The sequence below is a fragment of the Scyliorhinus canicula genome, chromosome 4, assembly GCF_902713615.1.
Source record: "Scyliorhinus canicula chromosome 4, sScyCan1.1, whole genome shotgun sequence".
NCBI lineage: Eukaryota > Metazoa > Chordata > Chondrichthyes > Carcharhiniformes > Scyliorhinidae > Scyliorhinus > Scyliorhinus canicula.
Genome location: NC_052149.1, coordinates 229974306 through 229992796, shown reverse-complemented (window position 1 = coordinate 229992796; position 18491 = coordinate 229974306). Strand labels below are relative to the sequence as shown.

At 49.9% G+C, this 18491-nt stretch overlaps 1 protein-coding gene across 1 annotated transcript in view; it reads right to left on the bottom strand.

The window, feature by feature from the left end:
- pcdh12 (protocadherin 12) overlaps positions 1-18491 on the bottom strand; it is a 31193-nt gene that overhangs the window by 12074 nt on the left and 628 nt on the right. The window contains exons 2-3 of the mRNA XM_038796219.1: positions 9708-11251; positions 891-979 (exon numbers count right to left, since the gene is read on the bottom strand). Of these exons, the coding sequence (XP_038652147.1) occupies positions 891-979; positions 9708-11251 (1633 nt within the window). The remainder of the gene's footprint in view (positions 1-890; positions 980-9707; positions 11252-18491) is intronic.

Here is an 18491-nt window from a genome sequence, read left to right as displayed (position 1 = left end):
CCTCAGTCTAACGTCTCGCCCGAAAACAGCAGCACTGCCTCAGCATTGCACTCAAAGTACGAGATTGGATTATGGGCAGCACAGTGATTAGCACCACTCCCTCACAGCGCCAGGGATCCAGGTTCAATTCCGGCCTCAAGGTGACTGTGGAGTTTGCACGCTCTCCCAGTGTCTGCGTGGGTTTCCTCCGATCTCCTCCTACAGTCCAAAGATATGCAGGTTAGATGGATTGGACATGCTAAATTGCCACTTAAGTGTCCAATGGTTAGGTGAAGTCATGGTGATAGGGAGGGGGAGTGGGCCTAGGTAGTGTGCTCTTTCAGCTGGGGGGGGGGGGGGGGTTAGTGCAGACACGATGGGCCGAAAGGCCTCCTTCTGCACTGCAGGGATTCTAGGATTCTTCTATCATTCTATGGCCTTGGGAGTGTCAGGAGTAGGACCTGAACCAACGACCCTCTGTCTTGGGAGGCGAGAGTGCACCCCACTGAGCAACGAGTAACACAATTGCTTGCAAGTGCCTTCAGTTCTGACTGTAAAGGAATCTTCTAGCTCCACACCACCATTCATTGAATCACAGAAGGTTGTGGCCATTAGTCCCATCAAATCTGCACTTTCAGAGGGCAAACTAGATACTCCCACGACCTCACTCTTTCCCCCATATCCCTGCAATCTTCCAACTCCTCTTTGAAGGCTACTTCTGAATCAATAACCACCAGCCTGTAGTAGTAAAGGAGACATTTCTTCACCTCTCCTCTGGTTCTCTTGTCAATCACTTTAAATTATCGACTCTTTGTGCATTGGAAACTGTTTGCTTTCACTTACAGTAGCTAAAGCTTCAAGCGCCTCTTATCAAATCTCCTCTTGGCTTTCTCTGCAGTGGGAAAACGTACCTGTAGTTCCTTAAATATTTATTTCCTCGGAAATTTGGCTTGGCTTGGAATTGTCCTTGGTGCAATAAGGAAAGCAGCTGGGAGATTTGCTGTAAAACAGGAAAGGGAATTATCCATCAGAAGTCACTGCGCCTCTCCCTACACGTGCCCTATTCACTCCTGGGAAGAAAACACCCTCCTTTGATTTTACCTTTTAAGAGCATCATCAAAACTTGGAGAGCTTTAGTGAGCAGGAGTTCGACCTTGTGCGACGTTATGTGGTCCCGTTACTGGACTAAAGGACACAAACTCAAATCCTACCATGTTAGCTTGACAATGACATTTTTTTTAATTCTGGAAAATAAAAATCCAGCAGTGAAAATTATCAGGAAGATGCTGGATTATTGTGATAATGTACAAAATTGTCATATTTTATATATTTTTTTGCAGCAATGTTATCAAAACCTGGGTGAAGATGCATTCAGACAGTGTGACTGCTAGAGCGGTGATTAAGGTGTTGTAAAAGTGAGGTATCATTGATTTGCAGGTGAAGTGTTCCGCTAACAGATCTTGAGAACCAGTCAGTTGTTTACTGATAGCTAGGGGTGTCGACAATTTGAGAGTGGTATTGTGTTTGGTCCTGGCTAAACAAGTCAAGGGACATCTTGTAAAAAAAGAGGCAAAATAACGCTTTACGCTTTGGGTACAGATTATGTAGTTAATGGGAGGAGCCAGATCTGTCTGAAGACTCCGTTGGACCTAGAACTCTCATCTGAAAAGTGGTGTTTTTTTTGATCCTAAAAGGTTCTCTCTCCAAAGATTCTGCACAGAGAAAACCAAGTAAAACCCTGGGTGATAACTTTATTCATGAGTGGTATTTAATTAATATTGATTTGATTAATTGGAATATAGTGGCAGGTTTAGGAAGTAAGTCAAGGTATCTCCTGTTGTAAGTGGTAACAGTAAAGCTATCCCACTAGAGGGGATGGAAGAAATTATGTGGATTCCGGCGGAATTTGGTCGGTTTTTGGGGTAAAAACCGAGTCGGTACGGGAGCACGTGGAGAAGGAATCATGCAAGGGCCCCAGTTTGGGGGAGTTGGTAACAGCACCTCTGCCGTTCCCGCCGGCACGGTACTCCACCAGCCCTGTGGTGGTGGCGGCCCTGAGGGTTTGGGGGCAATGGAGGAGGCATGTGGGAGCAGAGGGAGCATCGGTGTGGTCTCCAATCTGAAATAGTCACTGGTTTGTCCGGGAAGGCTGGATGGTTCCGGAGATGGCAGAAAGCAGGGATTGAGAGCATAGGAGATATGTTTATAGAGGGGAGCTTTTCTAGCCTGAGGGAGCTGGAGGAGAAATTTGGATTGGCGAGGGGAGGTGAGTTTAGGTACCTGCAGATGCGGGACTTCCTACGCTGGCAGGTCTCAACCTTCCCGTTCCTACCGGCAAGGGGGATACAGAATAGGGTAGTGGGTGGGAGAAGGGAGGGTCTCTGACATTTACAAGGAACTCATGGGGTCAGAGGAGACATCGAGGGCTTTGGGGAAAATTAACCATCAGCAGATGGGGGGTTGGGGTTAGCTTAGTTTAGAGTGGGGGGTTAGTAAAGGTGGGACCTGTAAGGGAGGAATACGGCTTTTGCATTATGTTTATAATTTCATGTACATTGTTCATTTTGTTGTTAATGTAAAACCCATAAATACCTCAATAAAATGTTTATATAAAAAAAACAGTAAAGCTATTTCTGCGATTAAATGAAAGTTTGTTTTAACATAGAAGATGCCTAATGGTCAGTGGTATCACTCCTGTTGTGTAGTAACATTTCCTCACAGTTTTACAAATTGCTAATAGTTGGGTTCATGTCCGGGACCCTAACTTCGTGAAAAGCCCAACTGGTTCCCTAATGCCCCTTAATAAAGAAAATCTGCCGTCCTTACCCAGTCTAATCCTGCATGTGACTGTAGTCTAACCCCAACATGGTTAACTCTTAACTGACCTCTGAAGAGGCCCAGCAGAGGCCCAGCAAGAGCGTTTGCATCAAACCGGTTGTCAATTGTTGAAAAAGGTGGCCCACCATTTACCACGTTCTCGTCTCTGGACAACTAGAGATGGGCAGTAAATCGAGGCTTTGCCAGCGACAGCGAGAATGAATTTAGAACAAAAGCACATAGGTTTGGTTTGAGCTAGTCTCATCCATTCGGGAGAGGCCAAGAGAGAGGGTCAGCTCTGAAATCCCTCTCCCACCATCCCCAATTACCCTCGAGCCTGGTGACTTGCTCGGCCATTTCAGAGGGCCGTTAAGAGTCAGCCACATTGATATGAGTCTGGAGTCACATGTGGGCCAGATCAGGGTAAGGCTGACTTTTATGGTCACCATTACTGAGGCCGGCTTTATATCCCAGATTGGTTATGGGCTCAATTCAAATTCCACCACTGCCCACAGTGGGATTTGAACCCATGTCCCCAGGTAATTAGCCTGGGTCTCCGAATCACTGGCCCAGCAACATTACCACTGCGCGGGCGGCATGTGGTGCAGTGGTTAGCACTGGGATTGCGGCACTGAGTACCCGGGTTCGAATCCCGGCCCTGGGTCACTGTCCATGTGGAGTTTGCACATTCTCCCCATGGTCTCAAAGAACAATTTTCTTAATTCTAAGGAAACAAAAATGCCCTTAATTAACACCACAATGTGCTCAACAGTCATTAAAGTACTTTACAGTGTCGCCACCTTTATAATACCCACGGCCATTACCACCTAGAAGAACAAGAGCAAGGTGCACTTGGGAACACCACCACCTAGCAGCTGCCCTCCAAGTCATTCACCATCCTGACTTGGAAATATAATCGGTTGTTCCTTCACTGTCGCTGGGTCAAAATCCTCCCTAACAGCACGGAGGGTGTATTTACGCCATATCGACTGTAAACTCCCCACTATCTTCAAAGGCAATTAGGGATGGGCAATAAATGCTGGGGTAGCCGCCAACGGTCACATCTCGTAAATTAATTTTTTTTAAACATACAAATTAGGGCGAGGAGGCCATTCAGCCCCTCGGGCCAGCACCACAATTCCCCCAAAGCCACCCCAATAGCCTTGGATTCCCTTGTTGGACAAGAATCTATCTACGTCTGCCTAAAAATATTCAGTGACTATGCCTCCACCTCATTCATATCCTTTCTTAAATAACAGCGAGAAGTCTTACAGCACCAGGTTAATGTCCAACAGGTTTGTTTTGAATCACTAGCTTTCGGAGCGCTGCTCCTCCCTCAGGTGAAAGGAGGAAGGAGCTGCGCTCCGAAAGCTAGTGTTTCAAACAAACCTGTTGGACTTTAACCTGGTGCTGTAAGACTTCTTACTGGGCTCACCCCAGTCCAAAGCCGGCATCTCCACATCATTTCTTAAATAAGGAGACCAAGACTGTACACATATGTTGTCTCTTGTTCAACTGCAGTAAACATCCCTACTTTCATATTCCATTCCTCTTGCAATGGTACCTGCATATTAACCTTTCCAGGATAATGTACAAGGACAGCCAGGTCCTTCTGTAACTCAGTTCTGCAATCTCTCTCTATTTAAATAAATAACTCCCCTGCTCTTCCAATAGTGCTGTGGGATCGTTCAAGCCCACCTGTGGGGGCTGAGGGGGCCTCTATCCAGTGTCCCAGCTGAAAGACAGGGCCTCTGACAATGCAGCACTCCCTCAGTTTGAATTTCCTTTTTATTACAGTTCATAACTAATCTAGAGAGCATGAACTCATCTCTCCGCCCCTCTCAACCTTTGGGTGGATTGAGTGGCAGAACACCCATCCAAATATTTAATACATTCATTCCAAAGTACCCACACAGAAGGAAGCGGAGGGAGTGTGGAAGGTTGCATCATATGTTGTTTGGGAAAAACACTCATCGAAAATGCATGGTTTACCCCCTCTTTCTCTCCACCTATCAATCTGGGAGTAGCCATTGGCAAGTTCCTCTTAAAAACTCATTGTGATCCCACTTGAAATATCATAACCCACTGAGTACCACTACACGTGGTCACCGGGGAGATTCCCTCCTCTGGCAAGGGGCTGGCCCTGTCTATTTTGGTCTCTATCTGGTGGGTCTGGTGAGATTTCCCAGTTCAGAAACATTCTTGACCCGATAACCGTTAATGTGCTCCCTTGTCAGTTGAAAGGAGGCATTAGCCACTTTACATTAAGCAGAATCACCCGGTGATTTTTACGTCTAGGGGCCCCATGTAAAGGAAGCATTAAGCACCAGCAGACATGGCAGCACAGTGGGTAGCACTGTTGCTTCACAGCGCCAGGGTTCGATTCCCGGCTTGCGTCACTTTGTGGAGTCTGCACTTCTCCCAGTGTCTGCGTGGGTTTCCTCCGGTTCCTTCCCACAAGTCCCGAAACACGTGCGTTAGGTGAATTGGACATTCTGAATTCTCTCTCTGTGTACCCAAACAGACGCCGGAATGTGGCAACTAGGGTATTTTCACAGTAACTTCACTGCAGTGTTAATGTAAGCCTACTTGCAACACTAACAGAGATAATAAAAACAAAGATTATTATTATTACAACGGGAAAAAAATAATTAAAAACGCAACTGGAACACTGTCTTATCTTAAAGAGGCTGGAATACAAAGGGTGAATGTTAAGTCACAATTGTAGTGCACTCTGATTGCCCCCATCTTGAATACTGCATCCGGCTCTGGGCAATGCACCTCAGGAAGGATACACTGGCCTGGAAAAAACACGGTACATCAGAACAATACCAGTGCTAAAAGGGTTAAATGATCAGCCAGATTGCCAAGACTAGGCTAGTATTGCTCTGAGAGAGTTGCAGAATCTCATTACCCTTTGTGTGAAGAAGTGCTTTCTGACATCACCCCTGAACAGCCCATCTCTAAAGGTTAAACCCCTTGTTCTGCACCGCCTACACCAGAGGAAACAGTTTATCTTTATCGACCTCCACTCAAGGGCAGCCAGTACGATGTCGTCATTGAAACATTTAATCCAGAAGCTGCAGGAAATTCAATTCGCCTCCCCAGCCCTTGGCAGAACTTTGTCCACATCTGGAGCAGCAGTTCACAGCTGGGAGAACAACACAGTGAGCCTTGTCCCACTTTGTATTTGTGCCGGGAATCCCTAACTAGGGCGGCACGGTCGCAGAGTGGTTAGCACTGTTACTTTACAGCTCCAGGGCCCCAGGTTCGATTCCCGTCTTGGGTCACTGTCTGTGCGGAGTCTGCACGTTCTCCCCGTGCCTGCGTGGGTTTCCTCCGGATGCTCCAGTTTCCTCCCACAGTCCAAAGACGTGCAGGTTAGGTGGATTGGCCATGCTTAGTTGCCCTTAGTGTCCAAAAATGTTTGGGTGGGGTGGACGTGTGGGCTTGGATGGGGTTCTCTTTCCAAGGGCCGGTGCAGACTCGATGGGCTGAATGGTTTCCTTCTGCACTATAAATTCTATGATCTACAAGTTAATAAATCACATTTGAGCTGAACAGCTTTTAGGAGTTAACAGGTTGGGATTTTCCTAATTTTGACATCAGGTACAAATGGTCAATGAGTGATTGTAGCATTTTTCATCCGCCACACAGCAACAGGGAAGTCTCGTGGCACAGGGTCAAATCCCAGCCCAGGACTAGATAGCCAAGGAAGATACATTCATAACACAACGACAAACATTGATTGCCAATCCCTCCAACACACACCAACAACCAATGGTAAGATTGGGAGACACTCCTGGTCAGTCATGTAATAGAAATAATGTTGGAGCATCTACCATCACCATCCATAGCTCCATGTTACAATATGCCTGTAGCCACAGCAATCCTTGACTCAAGGGTGATCTGTAACACACCACCACAAAGGAACAGGAGGCCCTTTACACCCTAAATTAATGGGATCATGGTTGATTTTTACCTTACCTCTAATTTATCCACCAGAGCTCCGCATCCCTCATTCTCCCTGCCCAACAAAAATCTACGCATCTCAATCCAGAAAACGCCAAATTAACCCAAATACCAGATTTAGACGAGCATTTGTGTGAAGCCATGCTTCCTGACATCGATACTCAAAGGGATAGCTCTAATTTTACAGTCTGCGCCTCATTGTTCTGGACTCTCCCAAAGGAAATAGTTTCCATTTACTGAATCCCTTTAACACTAAATACTTCAATTAGATCACCACTTTTTATACTCAAGTGAATAACATAACCTGGTTTATAATCTAATCATTTTAACCCCTGTACAATTTTGGTGAATGTGCGCTACGGTCTGTCTAAGGTCAGTATATCCTTCCTGAGGTGTGTTGCAGGTAAATACATGTAGAATTCCATATGGGGTCCAGTCAAGATTCTGTACAAATGAAGCATCATTTCTTTACTCTTTACATTCCATTTTATACCCGTGCACCATCTTTCAGTACAATAACACTGAATGCTGAAAATGTTCATATGATGAGGCAGCACATAGAAGAATCATAGAATCTCTACAGTGCAAAAGTAGGCCATTTGGCCCATCGAGTCTGCACTGACCCTTGGAAAGAGCACCCTCCATAGGCCCATGCCCTGACCCTATCCCCGTAACCCCACTTAACCTTTTGGACACTAAGGGGCAATTTAGCATGACCGTTCCACCTAACCTGCACATCTTTGGACTACAGGAGCAAACCAGAGCACCCGGAGGTAACCCACGCAGACACGGGGAGAACGTGCAAACTCCACACAGAGGTCGTAATTGAACCCGGGTCCCTGGCGCTGTGAGGCACCAGTGCTAACCACTGTGCCACCCACGTGGAGCAAGAAACAGTCGCTCTTGGCACTCAATGGCATTACCATCACTCAATCCCCCACTAATACCCTGGGGGTTACCACTGGCCAGAAAATGAACTGCGCCAGTCATATAAATACTGTGGCTGCAAGAGCAGGTCAGAGACTGGGAGTTTAGAGGGGAATAACTCACCTTCTGACTCCTCAAGGCCAGACCACGATCTACATTGCACAACCTGCCTGGAGGAGTGTGGCTCCAACAACACGAGACGGTCGACACCATCCAGGACAAAGCAGCCTCCTCTTCAACGACACCCCATCCACAACATTCACTCCCTCCACCACCAGCGCACTGTAACAGCCGTGTGCACCATCTACAAAATGCAGTGCAGCAACTCACCAAGTCTCCTCCAACATCACCTGCCAAACCCGCAACCTCTACCACCTAGACGAACAATACCGTGTGTGCGAATACTGCCAGCTTCAAGTTCCCCTCTAAGCCACTCACCATCCTGGGTTGGAAATATATCTGCCGTTTCTTCACTGTCACTGTGTAGAAATCCTGGGAACTCCCTCCCTAACAGCATTGTGGGTGTACCTACACCACATGGACTGCAATGGTTCATGAAGGCAGCTCACCATCATCTTCTCAAGGGCAATTGGGATGGGAAATAAATGCTGCCCTATCCAACAACACCCACATCCATGAAAGTATAACAACAAGTTCATGTTTCTGGTCAACGACCATCAGAACAGCCAACCAACCGAATCTCGAACTCGTGTTTTCTCCCTCTCTCCGAGATGCTACCAGACCTGCTGAGTATTTTCTGCATTTTGTTTTATTTCAAATTTCCTGCAACCATGGTAATTCGCTTCGGCACAGGTCAAGACCAGCGTCATGTGCGGATACACAAACTCCTTTGCACTGCCACATAGCGGCACGGTGGCACAGTGGTTGGCACTGCTGCCTCACAGCTCCAGGGGCCCGGGTTCAATTCCTGCCTCGGGTGACTGTCTGTGCGGAGTCTGCACGTTCTCCCAGTGTCTGCGTGGGTTTCCTCCGGGTGCTCCGGTTTCCTCCCACAGTCCAAAGAGATGCAATCTTATCATTCAGGAAGGTTAAATCCGATTGATCTTTATCTAGGATTTATTCATTTAAAAAAAATTATTCTGCTGCATGGGCATCGCTGAGCAGGGCCAATATCTGTCGCCAGATCTAATTGCCCCATGAACTGAGTGTCTCACTTTAAGAGTCAACCACATTGCTGAGGGATTAGGTCCAGAAATAGGCCAGACCAGGTAAGGGCGGCAGATTTCCTTCCCTAAAACAGCATTGCCGAGCCAGATGGGTGTTTACAACAACAAATAGACAATATTAAAACCTTTAATTTTTAGATTTTTGTTGAATTCAAATTCATAAGTGGCAGGATTCGAACTTGGGTCCCCAAAGTATTACTCTGGGTCTCTGGATTACTAGTCCAGTGACAATGCCACAAGTCACAGAGTAATAAATAACAACTCGGTAAAGCCCGTAACGACCCAGCCCAGAGTCTGCATGGATTGAAGGCATCGTTATTGAATTTCAAAACCGGTTTCTATTGCGAGAAGCACAGCCTCGCGTATCAGAAAATTCACAAAACGCTGAAAGAAAATCTTCTTTATTCTTTCATGAGGTGTGGGCGTCGCTGGCAAGGCCACCATTTGTTGCCCATCTCTATCTAATTGCCCTTGAACTGGGTGTCTTGCTCTGCCATTTCAGAGCGGCGGTTAAGAGTGAACCACATTGCTGTGGGTCTGGAATCACATGTAGGCCAGACCAGGTAAGGACAGCAGATTTCCTGCCTGAAGGACATTACTGAACCAGTTGGGTTTTTACAATTGATGATAATTATCAAGGTCGCCATTACACAGACTAGCTTTATAGTCCAGATTTTATCAACGGGATTTGAACCCACGTCCCTTGGACATGAGCGTGGGCCTCTGGATTATTAAGCCAGTGGCATTATCGCCACACCAGTGCTTACCCCGAGATCAGCAGGTCCCCGCTCAGTTTGCGATTGGTTTGGGAGGAGCCCCTCTTACCTGGACGTGTGGCGAGACGGACGTCAGCTCCAGGGTGCAGTCGGAAAAGCCAGCCATGGACAACCTAACCAGCTCCCTCAGCAGCTGGTGGTGATGGGAGTCTCGGTCCCTCCGGAGGGTGGGGTAGGGTTTCTCCACCTCCGCGCACTCCTCCGGAATCTGCTGGGGTCCCTCGGGAGTCCCAGGGTGGTCCGGGGGGACGGGGGACATCACAGCCTTCGGCCCTGGCCGATTCCGGCCGCCCGGGTGGAGGAGGGTGATGTCAGTCTTCTGGATCTGCTTCAGGGGCCTTTTTGGGTGCAGCTGGTAGGCGGTCTCCGCTTGGCGGCAGTTGTACGCGCGGGCATCCCGCTTCTCGGCTTTGCAGCGGCCCCGGAGCACAATGAGGATCGGGAGCAGGGCAAGGCACAGCACTCCGAGAGAGATCGCCGTGACAACCGAGGCACCGAGCCTCTCACTTGCGCGGGTCGGCTCCGAGGCGGGGACAAAAGTCAGTGTCAAGTTGACACTGGAAGCAAGGGGTGGGCTCCCGCGGTCCTGCACACGCACCGAGATAGTCCAGTCTTTCACCAACAGCTCACTGAGGTTGCAGACGGCGGCTCGAATTTCCCCAGTGCTGCCATTGATGTCAAAGAGCCCCCATTCGTTACCGCCCACCAGCTCGTAGAGCAGCTCACCCTTTGCACCGGAATCAGCATCCTCCGCTTTCACATTGGTAACCGCGTAGATGCTTTGGCGACGATGCGATGGAGACCCGCTAGCCACGGGTAAACCAGTCTGCCCAGGCACACATTCCCCAGAACCAGCTGTCAACGCCGCACCAAGGGGCACGGTGATTCTTGGCGATGTCGGGGATGTGAAGACAGGGTAATTATCATTTAGGTCTTGAATGTCCAGCCTAACAGGCACCGTGGTTCTGGTCGGAGGGTGTCCACTGTCTCTGGCCTCAACCACAAAGTCCACAGTTCTCAGCTGCTCATAATCAAATGATACCAGGGTGTAAACAATACCCAAGTTGGGATGGATGCCAAGTAACGATGATACAGGGGTCCCCGCCATGGAAAGGTCCAAAATAGAGTAGGTGACATGGCCATTGGCGCCAAGGTCACTATCGGAGGCTGTCACTTTCAGGAGTGTGGTGTTTGGAGGATCATTCTCCACTATGGACGTTCGATAGGAACTTTCACCAAAGACTGGGGCGTTATCATTTATATCGGTGACCTTCACCATGAATTGGACATTTGCCTTGAAGGCTGGGGTCCCGTTGACTAAGGTTACCAGTGTTAGACTGTACTCGGCCCTTTTCTCCCGATCAAGGCTGGCGTTGGTCACGATTAGGTAATTCCTCTGGTAGATTTTCACAAGCTGAAAATACCCCTTGCCCTCGAGCTTACACTCAAACTGGATTCCAGCCTCTGGATCAGAATCAGGCACCTCAACCCGAGCAATGGTAGCATTCACCGCAACTCCCTCAGGCACCAGGACAACATCAGGACCAGCAGCTGCCCACACTGCGGCTTCATCACCCCCAACATTATCCGGAACTGGAAAATTAAATGAAACGTGATTTGAGTTAGCAAACTTGACATCAAGCCGCACAAGGCAATGAGGGAAGGTCAAAGTGGTAGGTTCTGAGGAGCCTCTTAAAGGAGGAGGGTGATGGAGAGGTTTAGGGAGGGAATTGCTAAGCCGCGTACCCAGGCAGCTGAAAGCACGATAGCCAATGGTGAAGCGATGGAAATGAGGAATGATCATGAGGATAGAGTGGAGAAGCGGAGAGATCTGAAGGTCGGGAGGATATTAACTGGAGTGGGCCAAGGACATGGAAGGATTTGGAACAAAGGATATGAACTAATTCTCTTCAAGTTTGCTCTGACTTCATATAAACAGGTATTATTAATAACAGGTATTCAACACATTATCAGGCGTTATTTAATATAACAGCTATTATTTATAGCCATCAAGTGCAATGGTGGACATCACACACACACACACACACAAAGTACAGGTCTGTCACTGTATAACATGGGGCAGAGGACTGGAGGGGACAGGTCTGTCACTGTATAACATGGGGCAGAGGACTGGTGGGGACAGGTCTGTCACTGTAACACTGGGGCAGAGGACTGGTGGGGACAGGTCTGTCACTGTATAACATGGGGCAGATGACTGGTGGGGACAGGTCTGTCACTGTATAACATGGGGCAGAGGACTGGTGGGGACAGGTCTGTCACTGTATAACATGGGGCAGAGGACTGGTGGGGACAGGTCTGTCACTGTATAACATGGGGCAGAGGACTGGTGGGGACAGGTCTGTCACTGTATAACACTGGGGCAGAGGACTGGTGGGGACAGGTCTGTCACTGTATAACATGGGGCAGAGGACCGGTGGGGACAGGTCTGTCACTGTATAACATGGGGCAGAGGACTGGTGGGGACAGGTCTGTCACTGTAACACTGGGACAGAGGACTAGAGGGGACAGGTCTGTCACTGTGCAACACTGGGGCAGAGGACAGGTGGGGACAGGTCTGTCACTGTATCTGGGGCAGAGGACAGGTGGGGACAGGTCTGTCACTGTAACACTGGGGCAGAGGACAGGTGGGGACGGGTCTGTCACTGTATAACATGGGGCAGAGGACTGGTGGGGACAGGCCTGTCACTGTATAACATGGGGCAGAGGACTGGTGGGGACAGGTCTGTCACTGTATAACATGGGGCAGAGGACTGGTGGGGACAGGTCTGTCACTGTAACACTGGGGCAGAGGACAGGTGGGGACGGGTCTGTCACTGTAACACTGGGGCAGAGGACAGGAGGGGACAGGTCTGTCACTGTAACACTGGGGCAGAGGACAGGAGGGGACAGGTCTGTCACTGTAACACTGGGGCAGAGGACAGGAGGGGACAGGTCTGTCACTGTAACACTGGGGCAGAGGACAGGAGGGGACAGGTCTGTCACTGTAACACTGGGGCAGAGGACAGGTGGGGACAGGTCTGTCACTGTAACACTGGGGCAGAGGACTGGTGGGGACAGGTCTGTCACTGCAACACTGGGGCAGAGGACTGGAGGGGACAGGTCTGTCACTGCAACACTGGGGCAGAGGACAGGTCTGTCACTGTAACACTGGGGCAGAGGACAGGAGGGGACAGGTCTGTCACTGTAACTGGGGTAGAGGACTGGAGGGGACAGGTCTGTCACTGTAACACTGGGGCAGAATGCTGCCTCTCCAAATTCTCATGACCCTGCCCTCTCTTCTATTTCTGTTCAAGTCCCATCATGCTCTGTATCCAAACACTGTACCTCATACATCGATGCAGAACGACATTCAGTCCATCGCATCTGCGTCACCTCCGATTAATGCCACACCCCCGCTCTCTCCCCATGGTCCTGATAATTTCTCCTTAGTCCTTACCCAATTTTCTTTTGGAAGTTATTCTGGAATATGGTTGCACCACCCTTTCATTCGGTGTATTCCAGATCATTACAACTCACTGGGGGAAAGAAAATGTTTCCTCATAATTCCCCCCATCCTTTCTTTTTTTGCCCCTTAACTGCGTCCTCCGGTTACCAGCCCATCTGTGACAAGAGACAACTTTCCCTCAACTAATCTATCAAAACAATTAACATTTTCGATCACCCACTTTCAAATCTCCTCTTAACCTTTTCAGCTCTGAGGAGAACCTTTTATTCTTTCATGGAACGTGCGTGTCGCTGGGACATCCAGCATTGTTGCCCATCTCCAATTGCCCTTGGCTGGGCCATTGCGGACAGGGCAGTGAGGAGTCAACCGCATTGCCGTGGGTCTGGAGTCACGTGTAGGCCGGATTGGAGAAAGAATGGCAGACTTATTGCCCTAAAGAATGTTAGTGAGCCAGGTGGGTTTTTACAACAATCGACGATAGTTCCATAGTCACCATTACTGAAACTAGTTTTCAATTCCAGAGTTATTAACTGAATTTAAGTTCCTTGTCGGGATTTAATGGAGCATTAGACTAGACCACCGGATTACTACTCCAGTGACATTGTCACCACGCTATCATCTCCCCCAAGATGCGTTATTTATATAAAAATTACATTTTTTTTTTTAAAAGCCTCGTGTTACCAGAACATCATGGCCGAAATTCTCCGACCCCCTGCAGGGTCAGAGAATCGCCCGGGACCGGCGAAAATCCCGCCCCCGCCGTGGCCGGAATTCACCGCCACTCGGGAATTGGCGGGGGCGGGAATCGCGCAACGCCGATCGGTGTGCCCCCTGCGGCGATTCTCCGGCCAAAGTCCAGCCACTGAGAGGCCTCTCCCGCCGCCGTGGTTTCAACCACCTCTGGTGGCGGCGGGATTGGTGGCACGAGCGGGCCCCCGGGGTCCTGGTGGCGGCGCGATCAGACCCCAGGGGGTGCCCCCACGGTGGCCTGGCCCACGATCGGGGCCCACTGATCGGCGGGCGGGCCAGTGCCGTGGGGGCACTCTTTTTCTTCCGCCGCCGCCACGGCCTCCACCATGGCGGAGGCGGAAGAGAACCCCCCCCCTGCCCCGCATGCGCCGGTGGTGTCGTCAGCAGAAGCTGACGCACTGGCGCATGCGCGAACCGGCGAAGGCCTTTCGACCAGCCCCGACGCCGGCCGGCAGGCACCAAAGGCCTTTGGTGCCGGTTTTGGCGTGGTGCCAACCACTCCAGCGCGGGCCTAGCCCCCAAAGTTGTGGAGAATTCTGCACCTTTGGGGAGGCCCGACGCCGGAGTGGTTGGCGCCACTCCGCTACGCCGGGACCCCAGGCCCAGCCGGGTAGGGGAGAATCCCGGCCCTTACTCCCACCATCTCCGGGAATTCCCAATTGCCTTACAGCCAATTAAGTACTTTGTTAAGTCACTTGTATGAAACGTGACAACTGATTTGCACACGGCAAGATTTCAAAAAAATTGCAGCCACACAGAGGAGTGTCAGAAACCTAGAATAGTGACACCAATCTGACGGTCTATTTTTGCGATGCTGGTTCAGGGATAAATACTGGCCAGATATGTGGAAGAACTCACGACCATAGGGGGAAAATGTGTGAGGCTGTTTCCAAAATACCCAAGCACAGGACAAGGGCAGCACGGTGACACTGCGCTCATCATTGCTGCCTCACAGCGCCAGGGACCGGGGTTCAAACCCAACCTTGGCTGATTGTTCTCCCGGTATCTGCGTGGGTTTCCTCTGGGTGCTCCGGTTTCCTCCCACAGTCCAAAAACATGCAGGCTAGGTGGATTGGCCGTGCTAAATTGCCCCTTAGTACACAATGGTTAAGTGGGGTTACGGGGATAGGAGAGGAGAGGGGGCCTTGGTGAGGCACTCTTTCAGAGAGTCGGTGCAGACTCAATGGGCCAAATGGCCTCCTTCTGCACTTTAGGGATTCTATGATTCTATGAAGAGGCCGATCAGTTAGGACTGCGATGAGGAGAAATGACCTCACTTGAAAGGCTTTAAATCTTTGGAATTCCCCACCACGGAGGGCTGTGGATGCTCCTTTGTTTGATGCATTTAAGCCTGGGATATGCAGATTTTGGGAGACAAGGGACATGGGAAACCTCAGATCAGGCATAATCGTATCGAATGGTGGAGCCGGCTTGATGGGCCTTGTGGTCCATTCCCGCTCCTATTGCACAATAACACCACCTGCAAAGTTCCCCTCCAAGGCACAGACTGTCCTGTCTTGAAACTATATCGCCGTTCCTTCACTGTCGCTGGGAAAAATCCTGGAACTCCCTCCCTAACAGCACGTGGACTGCAGCAGTTCAAGAAGGCGTCAGCTCACCACCACCCACTCGATGGCAATTAGCCACTCCCTCATCCACCAAAACGCCCAAGGAGACATTGGGATTTGTCAAGTGCGAGAGGTTAGATGGGGCATCTTGAAGGAGCGGGGGAAGACATGGTGAAGTTTACAAAGGGAATTCTAAGGTAACAGAAGGCACAGCTGCCAATGGTGAATCAATTTTTTTTTTTTTTTTAAATCAGTGCGCACGAGAGGCCAGAAGTTGACATTATTTTTCTTGGCAGTTGCAACCTGCAAATAAAGAGCAGGAAATCATAGAGCACGTCAGCACCAGGAACGTCACTTACCTCCAGGATGTAGAGTTAAGAATCTAAATATAGAGGCAAACAAGATTTCTGAACCTTCCCATTTAGATCCCAATTCAAGTAGTTGAAATCTCTCCAATGGAATATTCCTACCAGGTGTGGATCAGGAATCATACAAAACAGGAGGTGGCCACTCTGCTCATCATGTCTGTCCCAGTTCTTTTGAAAGAGAATTATCCAATTAGTCCCACTCGCCTGCCCTTACCCCGTGGCCCAGAAAATCTCTCCACTTCAAGTATTTATCCAATTTTCCTTTGAAAGTTACTATTAAATCATCTTCCACCAAATCACAACTTGCTGTGGAGAAAGATGTTTGCTTATGTTCCCTATAATTATTTTGTCTAAATCAGTGTCATAGAATTTTTCATAGAATTTACAGTGCAGAAGGAGGCCATTCGGCCCATCGAGTCTGCACCGGCTCTTGGAAAGAGCACCCTACCCAAGATCAACACCGCCACCCTATCCCCATAACCCAGTAACCCCACCCAACACTAAGGGCAATTTTGGACACCAAGGGCAATTTATCATGGTCAATCCAACTAACCTGCACATCTTTGGACTGTGGGAGGAAACCGGAGCACCCGGAGGAAACCCACACACACACGGGGAGGATGTGCAGACTCCGCACAGACAGTGACCCAAGCCGGAATCGAACCTGGGACCCTGGAGCTGTGAAGCAGTTGTGCTATTTCACAATGCTACCGTGCTGCCCCCCTCTGGGTTGCCAATCCTCCTGCCACTGAAATGGTTTCTCTTTATTTATCTTATCAAAACTCTGCATGATTCTGAATGTGACTATTGAGCCCCCCCGCATTTCACCTTCTCTACTCGGAAGAAGTGAAACTCCAGCTTCTCCAGAATCTCCAAGTGATTTAAGTCCCACAAATCCTGGTAAATCTCCTCTGCACCCTCTCTGAAGCCTCGGGTGAGTGCAGGCTTGTGGTAGGTGGATCAGATTTCTTGCTCTACAAGGCAAGGGCGGAAACTCAAACAGGATTTGAGCCAAGCTCGTCCAAGGCAGGGGAGCTCGTTTCCCACACCAGCATTTTGAAATTATTTCCAGATGTTCCCAATTAGCTGTGACAAAGCAAGTTGCTGACAACTTCCGCACAGCAGCAATGTTTCCATTTATTCCTGAGCTTCTGTTAATTCCAATTCAACTGCGGAAAGATGCAACGCTTCAGTTGGAAATAACCAGAGGTTATCTCAAAACACCCAACGTTTGGTGCATATTGACGAAGCAGTTTATAATTTGGCCTCTGGGAATAACCTTTGACCGTACATCGTCAAATATGGAATAAATCTGCAGTATGATTTCAGTACAATGTAAAAAATGTTTCATAAAAGTGATTATTAGGAATCTCTCTCTGTGATCATACACATTAGTCTCGATGTACACCACATTTTTGCTGGACATCCTGCCTCAACAGTAACTGCATTTATTCTCATACAAACTGATTCGTTCAAAAGAGACATCACAGACAAGACAGAGCAAACAGCCTCCTTCTGTGCTGTAAGGTTCAATGAATTCCTACATCCGTGTGACAGGATAATAAATGGAAAGTTAAATGGGGGGGGGGGGGGGGGGGGGGGGGGAAGAGGGCAGGGGGCTCGCTTAATGGACAAGACAAGTATCTCTCTATCCAGTGTTCAAACTCTGCCCCGAGATGCCTTGGCTGCAGCAATAAGTTAGATGATGCCATCTGCATGCAAAGCCACAAGATCAGAGTGCTGCGGAAAAGCACATGCAGAGGGCAGAAGGGCATTTCCTGTTGAGAGGGCAGCACGGGGGGGGGGGGGGGGGGCACGGGGTCACTCTGAAATCACCAGGAGGAAACACCCGGCTTTCTTTGTGCACAATACAGGTTGCACCTGAGACACAATCATGAACCAGTTACACATCTCCCGAGGATTCACTCTGCCAATTCTATCAACTCAATATTCCTGCCACTTGTCACTGCACCGTGAGCTTGGAAATCTCCATCTCTCAGCTACCCATACCCCCCAACCTACATTCACTCCAGTTTACCAGTGTGGCAGAGATCAGTGAAGGGAAGGGGAGGCAGCGAGAAGGGGAAGGCAGATTTGGGCAAGGGGGAAGATGAGGGAGGCCAGATTTGGGGGTGGGTGAGGGGTTACATTTGGCAGCGGGGGGGGGGGGGGGAGGTGAGGGGGGCAGATTGGGCTGGTGATGGGGGGGAAAGATTGGTGGTGGGGAAGGGTGATGGTGGCGGGGAAGGGTGATGGTGGCGGGGAAGGGTGATGGTGGCGGGGAAGGGTGATGGTGGCGGGGAAGGGTGATGGTGGCGGGGAAGGGTGATGGTGGCGGGGAAGGGTGATGGTGGCGGGGAAGGGTGATGGTGGCGGGGAAGGGTGATGGTGGCGGGGAAGGGTGATGGTGGCGGGGAAGGGTGATGGTGGCGGGGAAGGGTGATGGTGGCGGGGAAGGGTGATGGTGGCGGGGAAGGGTGATGGTGGCGGGGAAGGGTGATGGTGGCGGGGAAAGGGTGGATGGTGGCGGGGAAGGGTGATGGTGGTGGGGAAGGGGTGATGGTGGCGGGGTAAGGGTGTGATGGTGCGGGGATGAAGGGTGAGTGGGGGGCGGGGGTGGCGGAGGGTGGGTGGGGGGGGTAAGTGTGATGGTGGCGGGGGGGAAGTGGTGGAGGGTGTGG